The sequence below is a fragment of the Vespula pensylvanica genome, chromosome 2, assembly GCF_014466175.1.
Source record: "Vespula pensylvanica isolate Volc-1 chromosome 2, ASM1446617v1, whole genome shotgun sequence".
Lineage (NCBI taxonomy): Eukaryota > Metazoa > Arthropoda > Insecta > Hymenoptera > Vespidae > Vespula > Vespula pensylvanica.
In genome coordinates this window covers 5,772,638-5,784,443 of record NC_057686.1, presented here as the reverse complement: position 1 = coordinate 5,784,443, position 11,806 = coordinate 5,772,638, and the positions used below count along the sequence as shown (strand labels likewise).

The following is an 11,806-nucleotide window of genomic DNA, read 5'->3' as shown; positions in this document are numbered from 1 at the left end:
ACACACGCGTAGGGGTTGTCGGTCTACAACGTACTGTGCCTCGCCGCCCGTTTAATATCGTGAAGCGAACGACCAATCGTCGTGCACGTTTCCTCGGCCGACTACCACCGAGTTCCGACGACTTTTCCCGAACAGTTGAGTGCGCGCGCATATCGGTCTAAGAGAAATGCTTTCGCTCGTTTTCGGTAGGCATCCTTTTGGAACACGAAAACGTACGAACGATCTTCGGGTGCGCCATTTTTTTTCTAACAATGAGGGTGAATTTACACGATTTCTAGTCTGCGCTTACGTGTAACGGGAATAAGAATAAGACTGATGTTACATTAGGGATATATCGTGGGATTATTTCTTTATATTATTTTCTTTTTTAACGATTCTATTATCGTAAGAATAGATTTTTTCTTTTCTTCCCTTTCTTATTTTTTTTTTCTTTCTTTTTTTTTCATATGAATGAGAATGTGATATTCGATAAAGGGGAAAGATCCGAATTGTAAATTTCTTCCTATGATATCCCTCTGAATGATCTTTTATCGGGATACGAAGAGTTAGAAATAATATATATCAATCGTTATACAATGGCGATATATCTAATAGAATCTAGACTTGCATATATCTATGCACGTTAAAGATCAATAGTGTTCTCGAGAAGGAATCGTGCGCATCGTTCTTCTGATTTTGTCCTTGATATGTTGATTTCGTAAATCCAAAATTACTATTCCAAATCACACCTGAAAATAGAATAAAAATTTATTTGAAAGCCATTGAGAAGCGTGATGTCATCTCGATGAATCAGATAAATTTAAAAATGTTAAAACAAAATACCATGCATTTTCAAGTAAAAGACTAATGATGTATACTGTACAGCGTAAAAGAATTGTAGACTAAGGTTATTTGCAATAACACTCGTTATCTTTTATTATATAACATTATTTTTATTAATTTTTATCTTACGTAGAAACTTCGCATATGTATAAAAATATTGTCTTAGTATGCTTTTTTTTTTTAAATTATCTTTTCGTTTCTATTGTTGTTAGATTATTTTTAATAGTAATAATGTAAAAATACAAAAACTTACTGTAGTAAAACATACTTTATATTATTTTGATAAGTTAACTTTTTCTAATAAAAAAGTATATGATTGTTTAAGAATCTATTATCTATGTCACGAAAACTCTGTTCTTATCGAAAAAGAATATGGAATACGTAATAGTTTCGTTTGTTTCGAATGAATGAAATCGAATTATTTATTTGACCGGTCAAAGATTTAAAATTATCTTGATACTATTTATTGCAGTTCTATGAAAAGTTTCGAAACACAGGAGTGTATTTATATTTCTACATATATGATTATATTTCTTTTTGCTATACATCGATTCTGTCAATACAAGAATTTATCGGTATCTCAAGTATATAAAAATGATGTCTATATTATATTTGTTATTCAATACGTTCTAAAAATTGGAAATGACGTAATCTGTGATCTTTTGTACATTAGTTGGTTCATTAGAAACGTCTTAATTGTTACGATTCAGTATGCACGATGCACTTCAATGCTGCATTGTTCGAAGAAGATGCTCTGTTGTATTTAACACAAAATATAATTGGCCATAACGAAATCATTCATTTTATTCTCACAATAATTACATTTTTCCATTAAAATCCTATCGTCATCATATTTATTATGAATCGATAAAAGAAATTCTTTTTTAAGGTCGATTCACACATATCAGTTCAATCTCCATTTCGTCTCCGTTCCGATTGTTCAGTCACAGTGATTTTAACATTATTGTATGTAATTTAAATATACCGTTCACACATTTCCGTTCAATCTCAGTTGAGTCATGGATGCGTAATATTTTTTATGTCCGAGATCATTGTTAAAGATGTTCTTTTTTAAAAGACAGATAGATTTTATCAGATAGAATTCTGATAAAGTTGTAGATAAGTAGTAATCTGCAGATACAGAAAATTTTTGATTGTTCTATTTATTTCCATCTTTATTACTCTTGAAGTCTATAGAGTAGCATTTTTATTAAGTTTTGTACCGTTATCAACAGCACATACGCTGTTATTATCATTCATGTAAATTAACGTTTCAAGTGTCATTTTAATAAAATTAAGTTGTGATCAGTTAGATTCGGAGTTTTTTGTGAAATGTATCTTTGACATTAAAATTTCTTTCTCTACATCTTCGAAATCTCTTTCTATACATTAAATCAATTATAGCATTCTCTTTATCTACAGCAGAAATGGTCGTGACGAGTTTTTGTCTTTGGTAAAATAGCATATGACGAAAATGGGTTTTTTTTTTTTTGACGAGTTTAAAATTTTACAAGAAATGCTACGGCTAATTAGTCATAACAAAATCTTATTAAAATAATACCTTAAATAATATTTATTAAATGAAAAATAATATTTATGTGGGTGAAGTTTTGAATAGTATAGAAAAGTGATGTAACGAATAAAGAAAATATTGCAAATTATAATAATTCGTCAGTTATTTTAAAAAGTTTCATTGACGATAATTTTGAACGATCTCGAACACAAAGAAAATATGACGAATCAGTAATTAAATTTAGATTGCATGAAAATATATTTAAATTATATATAATAATGTCAAAACGTAGCCATTCGGAACGGAGATGAAACGGAGAATGAATTGAAATGTGTGAATTGATGTTTTTTAACTTGCAATCTTTTGTCCGTAAAGGAGATTACCGATCGCTCCACCCATTTCTACCTTTTATGCTTTCGATGACCATAAAATAGGACCTACGTATATCGAATCAATACGAATATAAATTATTAAAACCGAACTGTGATCGAAGTGAGACGGAACGGAGACGGAACGTAAACTAAACTGAGACTGAACTGAAATGTGTGAATCGACCTTTAAATGTATAATGGCATATATATATCGTTTGGTCTGTCTTTTGTATCAATCACAGACGGTATAGTCAATAATTACCGAACTAACAATCGATATGTATGCAAAGTGAATAAACTTGTTCGTTAAAAATTTTCTCGGTAATGAATAAATCGATTGTTTTAATAAAAATGCGAGTTGTACGAAATTTTCGTTTTATATGTAAAATATAAAAATAATTATAAATGTAAGTTTCGCGCAAGCAGTCTATGCATCCAATGTATTTAAATTGCAGCTCCATCAGTGTTGGGTAGTAGCGAAGAAGTCGACTTAACCTCTAAACAGTATGACGAAAGAACTGCATAAAAGTCTTATAAATTACTTTGTGCATCTAAAGATATTGGACGAAAAATGGTTGGAATTATTCACAAGTGCGGAACGACCATTGCAAGCTTTGAGAAATCAATGCGAACAATTACGTTTTGTTTCGAGGTAAACTTTCATATTTCTTTCTTTTAAAACACGTTATGTATAGGAAAATATTTAGGTAGACTTCCAAAGTAGTTCACGTTTCTGCCGAGTGGAGTTAATTCAGTAATACTTTTTAAGATGTCGCTTTTTTTACAGTAAAGATGTCGATAGCGAAGAAATCTGTATGATCGATTACGCGCGAGAAAAACTTATTTTTAAAATTTTCATGGGGATAGAAAATGAAATTTCGCTTTTATCAGATATGTTACAGCGTTTAAATGACGCCATTCAGGTAATCATTCAAAAAATATTCTTCCTAAAAATAAAGATAAATTTATCGACGGATGATTGAACGCGGTGAGACAGTTGGAAGGTAAATAATTTATATTTTTTCTTTTTTCAGGATTTAAAAAATCGATTAACAAATTTGAATAAATCTAGGAATAACGTTTTGCTACGTGACGAAGATATGAAAGATATTATAAATGGAACACCTTATAGGCCAAAATTAAATTTACTTTTAGAATGGGCTATCGAAAGCTTTCAATATTATCACGAGTTGTATCCTTTAAAACCATATAATTAAATAATGTTTTCTAAGATTATTATTATAATTTAGAATCGTTCTAAATATTTAAGATAATATTTAATATTTAGGCAATATTTTACAGATGAAAAAAACAATAATTTTTAGAAGGATTATTATTTTATGTAAATCGTTACGTTATCATTCCTTATCCCGAAAATCTAGATATCTTTTTATTAATGAAAGCATGAAAGCAATGGATTATAAAAATGAAGAATCAATTGATAATTTTGCAGACTCTTTTATAGAAGATCGTTATAAAAGAACAAAATTAAATAGTAAGACTTTCAATATATTATAATTTTATCTAATAATCTGACATGTATATTATAAAATTAATATATGATATGTATTTCAGGAATATTAGCTTTTACTCAATTTTTAATAATGGAAAAAGTTCAATAAAAACTTTTGAACAATTTGTACTACATCTTTGTCTCATATTTATTTTTTAATTCCTCCTTAGAAAGATTTTATGAAATAATCGAAATTATTACAAATGGCGCCACAGATCTGACGGATATTCAAAGTGTTTCCCAAATTAGCTTCGAAAATCGATCATTAACGAAATATAATTTACGATTTATATATAGAAATACAAATATGGTTTTTAATGTATTTGTTGACAGATGTTAATTTTAATTTTTATAATAATATAAATAGATTTTCATGTTTATACTGTAGTAGTTTAAACATACGTCATAATGACTTATTCGAATCACAAGAAGACAAAGAGATTGATCGCTCAAAGGTATTACATTAATTTCCTTTGTTTCCTAGTATTGTATGAAATTGTCATTTTTTAGAATTTCGACGATAAGCTTTATAAAAGGGTGTCGAGTTCCCTAATGATCGACCAATCAGCTTACGGATACGAATTAGACATATTTTTAATCGAAATGTCTTTCGGAAGCGTTGGGGCGCCGGCGCTTGCTATTGATTCCAGTATATATCGTAATTTCAAAAGTTACCATCGTGGTAGAGGGTGCCACAGTAGTCAACTCCTCCTCGTACTGTAAGGAGACCCTCGCGCTTTTCTTCGTTTCACCCTAACAGGTCAGTGGTGAGCTTGCGACGATACTTTTCGTCGGAATACCGATTAATTCATTTTTTTTACATTAATCACTTGCTTTTACAATATGAGAGTATATTCTTTCGTTAAGTTTTTTAAGTAATGTAAAAATTATAGTGAAAACACTTTTCAATAGAACACATTCAATATAAGAGATGATTTTTTCGAATGATAAATTCGTAGTCTCGTAGACAGTTCGGTTAAAAACGATTCAAATCAATAAAACATTGTAAATATAATCGTGTAAAACTTATTAATTATTCTTACGCTAATGACGTCAGTGGTATACCGATACTGACTTGTATCACCTGTGAAGGATTGGCGCCCCGGAAATTACGGACGGTCTATTGAAAATTTTATTCCCCTCAAAAATATCACATAAACATACGTTCGCGCAAAGAGTAATAGTTCTACGATCCATATATTGCTTATTTGATAAACATTTATTTTATATATTTCAAGTTTTAAGTTAAAAGTTTGCTCTTCTTCTCAGGAATGTCAACATATGGTATGTTAAAAATAAAATAATGCTTTTAAACATTTCTTTTAATACAAATTTTATTATTGTTCTTTGATTTATTTTTATGCTTTATCATATATAATATATATATATATATATATATATATATATATATGTAGAGTTCAAAATTTAACAAAATAAAAATTTAATTGTACACTATTATTCCGTATTTTCTTAAAGAAAAATGAGATAACTTTTCTTTGATAGTATCTACACAAAAGAACCTGTCAGTAATTTTCATGAGTAAGACGTAATACGTGTGTATATATATATATATATATATATATATATATATATATATATGATGTATGTTTTCTTTGCTTTGTAATAATACATATACACTCAGATATATATATGTATGTACATAGATGTATATAACGCTTCAGGGCATATCTTATTAATCTTTCATGTTTATGTTGCTTGACACTTTGTGTTATAAGATATATAACATGAATGAAATTGAAGGAACAGCTTCGCATATTTAACACGTTGATATCATTTTTAATATTTCTATAAATTTAAAGTCGAATAAAATTGTTAGTAAAACAAATTCCAATAAATTTACCAGAAAGAATTATTAATTAATCCATTAAAAATATCTGATAAAAATTTGTGAAATTTTATAAATTGAAATAAAGTTCTCGCATAAAAAAGAAATTTGCGCTATATGATCGCAAACTTTTTATGTCTTGTCTTGCGGAGTGAGAGAAGGAAAAAGTAGAGCATAATATCATATACACTTTTTTCATAAAAATTAAATAAAAAATCATATACATTTTTTTGATTAATCAAAATATTTTAATTAACTATTTCATGATAGGATGGAGTACGTAGGTATGCGTGGAATATCCGATTGATCCTCGTAATACACAATAATTCTAAAAGGATAACAGAATATAACGAGAGAAGACAAAGAAGACTGAAGAGAAAAAAATGGCAAACACGGCGCATTTAGTCCGTCGTCAAAGTTCTCGGGATTTAAAGCCACAAAAGAGCGTCGATAAGTTAGAAATGAAAGAAATGAGAGGTAGATTAGTCGTGGACAATCGTAAAAATATTACCAGTGTCAATTACGGAGCTACGAATGCAGCCTTCGATGATTCTAGTCCAAATAAAAAGGTATAGAATTTTCTTATTTAGTACGCGAACATTTTATTACATTTAAATATGTATATGTTAATTCTTTTGAAGTCACATTATACATACTCGTTATATAATTCATTCAATACAGAATAAACCGGTGAATGAAGGTGGGGGTAATAAATTAGGGAGTAACGAAGGTAAAGGAATTTTTCGACCAGAAGCTGGCGAGGACGAACGTGAAAATTGGGATAGTAAGCTCACGTTTCTTTTGGCTACTGTCGGTTATGCCGTTGGCCTCGGAAATGTATGGAGATTTCCTTATTTAGCTCAAAAAAATGGTGGAGGTATGTTCATCGAATAGTTTCATATTATTATTAAATCGTATCGGTTGTAAGAGGGAATATACAGATAGAAAATTTAAATCTATCTCTCTTTTCTCGAAGAAAATTTTATACAACGAGGACAAGTGTTTCTATTAGCGATAATCTAGGTCATATCGAGAGGCATATATTTTATATGAATATTTATTAGAGAAACGTGGCAGTAGTTAACATTATATATATGTTCGATGAATATAATAAATATTTTAACAGATTTATTTGTTTATAGGAGCGTTTCTGATACCCTATTTTGTTATGCTGGCGATCGAGGGTATTCCTATATTTTACCTTGAATTGGCTATCGGCCAAAGATTAAGAAAAGGAGCCATCGGTGTTTGGAATCAGGTAATTTTAAAACATAATATTATAATATTTACTGAAGCAGTCAACAAGTGTCAAAACAAATTCTATTCATTTGATAACATTATTTATTTAATATAAATTGATTTATACGTGCTTCTTGTTAAGGTTTCACCATACATGGGTGGTATAGGTGTTAGTAGTGCCGTCGTTTCTTTCAACGTGGCCCTTTATTACAATACTATCATCGCTTGGTGCCTCTTCTATTTTGTTCAGGTAAGCTACGATGTTATTTCGCATTTTGCCTGCGTTTTTAAATCAAACAAAATCGTTTCTTTTTTAAGAGTTTTCAATCTCAACTACCGTGGGCCGAATGCCCTAATAGATATTTTCAAAATGGATCTTATGCACCGGAACTAGAATGCTTGGTAAGTATCACGTGCTTGTATCGAAGAAATCACAGATTTCTACGAAGTCTGTGAATGTAATTTTTATAGGAATAAGAAAAATAGATCCTAATATATGTCAATCTATAGCAAAGTAGCCCGACTCAATATTTTTGGTATCGGACGACTCTGATGATCTCTAAAGATATTAATACTCCGGAGGTATTTAATTGGAAGATTGCATTGGCTCTAGTTATCGCTTGGATTTTGGTTTATATGTGTATGATCAAAGGAATCGCATCGTCGGGCAAGGTATTCGATTAAAATCTTTTCATTCACTTTATACAATAATTATCATTTTATTTATCTATTTGTTGTGTTTTATAGGTCGTTTACGTAACCGCTACGTTTCCATATATCGTGTTAATTATCTTCTTTTTCCGAGGTGTCACTTTACCGGGAATGTCAGATGGATTACGGCATCTTTTTACACCGAAGGTATTTTGAAGGATTATAACTTTTGATAATATCGACAGTTCAGAAGATGATAATGAAATTTTTATTCATCTTTGTCAGTGGTGGACACTTACAGATCCAGTAGTATGGTTGGAAGCTGGTACTCAAATATTCTTTTCTCTTGGCTTGGCATTTGGAGGTTTGATAGCTTTTTCTTCCTACAATCCAGTAAATAATAATTGTTATCGCGACGCGATCATGGTCAGCTTTACGAATTGCTTTACCTCTATGTTCGCTGGAATCGTTGTTTTCTCTATTATAGGTAAAAATTAAATGAAATTTATATGAACTATTGATAAACGTTTCACAAACGTACGTTTTCCTATTGTAATAACAGGATTTAAAGCCACTATGGTTTACGAGGAATGTTTGACGGAACGAAATACATTATTAATTAATATTTTCGGTACCGAGGACAAAATACCCGATGTTATTCCCGACGCAAATACGCTACTTAATGTTACCACTGGAAATGGTTCTTTGGACAATTTAATTATGCCAAAATTACCGGTATGCGATCTGGAAAAGGAATTAGACAATGTGAGTATTATATTTATTTATTTAAAATGTTTTATTCCGAGCTAATACGTTATATCTCTTTAACAGTCTGCATCAGGTACTGGTTTAGCATTTATCATCTTCACAGAAGCTATTAATCAATTCCCTGGTGCCCAATTTTGGTCGATTTTATTTTTCTTGATGTTATTTACTTTGGGTATTGATTCCCAATTTGGTACTCTCGAAGGTGTCGTCACGAGTATTGTCGATTTGAAGCTTTTTCCCAATCTACGGAAAGAAATCTTAACAGGTTCGTTATATTGTTAAAAATGAAATACGATCATCAGTGAAAGATTTCATGCGATAATATTTTTAATATTTTTCATTTATCTTTTTAAATATTTTTAAATTTAAATTCTTAATTTGTAAATTTTAGATTTAATATTTTTCAATCTGTATCAGGTGCAATTTGTTTGGTGTGTTGTATAATTTCAATGGCTTTCGCTCATGGTGCTGGCAGCTACGTCTTCGTACTTTTTGACAATTTCAGTGGAAATTTTCCTTTATTGATCATCGCGTTCTTCGAATGTATTGGAGTATCTTATGTGTATGGCTTGAAAAGGTCTCTTTATTAATCATTTATTATGACTCGATTATTATATTATAACAAGGATAATAAGAATGATTCATCATCGCATTTAGGTTTGCCGATGACATAGAATTAATGACGGGTAATCGTCCGGGACTTTATTGGTTGATTTGTTGGAAATATCTCAGTCCTTTGGCGATGTTAAGTATTTTGATTGCTTCATTCGTTGAAATTATTATGGAAGGGAGTGGTTATCCAGCATGGGTTTCAAGTTTAGGTACAACGGAAAAACATGAATGGCCAGTTTGGGCTCTCATCCTTATTGGTATTCTTATTCTTGCTTCCGTTCTTTGGATACCTGCGATTGCCATTTGCAGGTAATATTTAATACCTATGATATATCTCAATTAATTATCTTTTAAAATTTTATTAATCGTTTATATATTCGACTTGTATGTCATAGATGTTTTGGTATTCTCATAATCGATGACAATGAAAAAGCCTGGTTCCCTGCAGCAGATTTGAAAGAATTTCACGGAATCGTACCCCATGAAGTTACCGCTGCTGAAACTTTATTATTCTGCATAAGAACCGATGGTACAGAAGGATTATGTTGTCCAACAGGTGGTCCTAGCGATGATGACGAGGATCTCACCTAGGAAAGGTCTTATTTGTTCCATATTAATATTCGTTTAATTGCTTTCTAATTCGAGAAACAGTTGTTTTTGTTAAACAAATAATCGATATAATCAGTACTTACGATTGACTGATTCAATGACATCAGAATTTTTATTGATTTATTTTCATTACTAATCATGTTTAATTATAGGATTCATCGAGTCAATTAATCTGAAAATAATATGAATTCTTGCATTATATGAGATATAACATTTATACGACGTATGAAAATTGATCCTTTTATGAAGATATTTTATCGCTACTGTTTCTCGTGATTTTAAACAATATGAAGGTCCGCAAGTATGTCAATATTAATCAAGAGAAATACAGAAATCTGTTCGAAGTTTTGGAAGTTTACAAACATATTAGATATTAGGTAAGGAAATATACAGTACTTATATTATTAGAAGCTAAAAATGAATACAAATCGTCGTTTTCGCTGTATTCGTAATACGGATAAATGAATGAAAACTTGAATTTCATGAGAAAATATCGTAATTGTATTTTTCGTACGTCGAATGTATTGCTATTAAGCTTAGCATTGTCTTCGACGTGTAACTTTTATTTACATATTAAGAAAAAAATGTATTATACTCGAAATGCGATGCAATTTATAAATGTTTTAAATGTTTCACTCTCTCATGCAGTATTTATTATTGCTTGTATCAGACAGTATCTATCAATGATACTGGATTCTATATTTTAAATTATTGATAAAAAAATATTAAGTATTATAATGCTTTTTTGTGTTTTATCTACAAACTTCAATGCTTTCAAATACTAGAATTGCTTTGTATTTTTTAAAAGCATCGTATTCCGAAAAAGAACGTTTGAAATTAATCGTAAATACGAATGCTAGTGGAAAGAACATAAACATATTAGTATGTATTGATCTGTCGTTTTTAGAGAACCTGATATATATTTAGGTATATTCAAAACAGTTATCCCGGAAACTTCGACAATAAGAGTACAGCTTATCAGTAATATCAGCAATTGCACATTTATTGTTTAGCAATTGCAATTAATGTGAGATTTAAGATTAGAATAGGAGCCGTCCATTCAATAAGTTAAAAAGGGGCGTCTCCCAAGTTTTCTTTTTTCATTTTCTGTTTTCGTAAAATTTTAAACAACGCTACTTAGCCGATTCTTTATTCTGCCTGTCCCGACTATTTCTAGTAAATTTTTATATAAGGTTTTAACGATACTATGTGACGTTCTCATATTAACAAAAAAAATTTATCTTGTTAAATGTGTGAAGTAAGTTTTATGATTCGTATATCAGATAGAAAATTACATGTTCTCTCATTATAAGGAGAAGAAATCAAAAGGTACAAATTACTGTCGTTTACTTTTGAAACGATAGTTAGAAATATCTACGTTCTTCGATGATCGCGATACGTGCTTACTCTGAGTTTATAATATCACGATATAATATTATCGTTTATAATAAAAGATAAGACAAAGTTTCATTAATAATAAGTCTGGATGGCAGAAAGAATTGATCGGCAGAATTGGTAGCTTTATCGCGTTGAAAGTATATCAATAGTGATAGAAATGAAAATGGAAACAACTGGCATATCGTGATGGTACATATAAACCTGCTCTATGTACGTATGATAAAATTTATTCATGATTTTAACGTGATTCGTCAGTCGTAATTGTAAGGCTTAAGGACAATACGAAATTATGTAATACCTCGATAAGGGATTTATGATGACAATAACAAAATTCAATCGAATTAATCGATGGAAATGTGACGACAATACATAAACATAACGTGACGTTAACGTCAAAATAATTTTGACTGTAGTTTCGTTAAGTATGTTGCAATGTTATTTTTAATACAATATTCAATATTAGA

At 30.0% G+C, this 11,806-nt stretch overlaps 2 protein-coding genes across 8 annotated transcripts; both read left to right on the top strand.

The window, feature by feature from the left end:
* Positions 1 to 49: 49 nt before the first annotated feature.
* Positions 50 to 4,349, top strand: LOC122627160. Of its 5 annotated transcripts, none has more exons than XM_043808076.1 (6): positions 50 to 185; positions 3,162 to 3,358; positions 3,494 to 3,629; positions 3,741 to 3,898; positions 4,089 to 4,201; positions 4,282 to 4,349. In XM_043808076.1, exons 2-6 carry the CDS (start codon positions 3,213 to 3,215, stop codon positions 4,326 to 4,328), a joined length of 600 nt encoding a protein of 199 aa, XP_043664011.1. In that variant the 5' UTR covers positions 50 to 185; positions 3,162 to 3,212; the 3' UTR covers positions 4,329 to 4,349. The 5 variants fall into 5 exon arrangements, with proteins under 5 accessions (XP_043664011.1, XP_043664012.1, XP_043664010.1 ...); XM_043808077.1 differs by lacking the exon at positions 50 to 185 and adding an exon at positions 2,712 to 2,878; XM_043808075.1 differs by lacking the exon at positions 50 to 185 and adding an exon at positions 2,712 to 2,898.
* A 549-nt stretch (positions 4,350 to 4,898) lies between these two features.
* LOC122637961 (sodium-dependent neutral amino acid transporter B(0)AT3) lies at positions 4,899 to 11,660 on the top strand. Of its 3 annotated transcripts, XM_043830513.1 has the most exons (15): positions 4,931 to 5,503; positions 6,336 to 6,634; positions 6,747 to 6,942; positions 7,208 to 7,323; positions 7,447 to 7,554; positions 7,623 to 7,706; positions 7,815 to 7,976; positions 8,052 to 8,162; positions 8,241 to 8,442; positions 8,518 to 8,720; positions 8,787 to 8,988; positions 9,141 to 9,300; positions 9,381 to 9,644; positions 9,731 to 9,931; positions 10,097 to 11,660. In XM_043830513.1, exons 2-14 carry the CDS (start codon positions 6,449 to 6,451, stop codon positions 9,924 to 9,926), a joined length of 2,190 nt encoding a protein of 729 aa, XP_043686448.1. In that variant the 5' UTR covers positions 4,931 to 5,503; positions 6,336 to 6,448; the 3' UTR covers positions 9,927 to 9,931; positions 10,097 to 11,660. The 3 variants fall into 3 exon arrangements, with proteins under 3 accessions (XP_043686447.1, XP_043686448.1, XP_043686445.1); XM_043830512.1 differs by having other exon boundaries at positions 4,899 to 4,979; positions 9,731 to 11,660; XM_043830510.1 differs by having other exon boundaries at positions 9,731 to 11,660.
* The last annotated feature ends 146 nt before the right edge of the window (positions 11,661 to 11,806 follow it).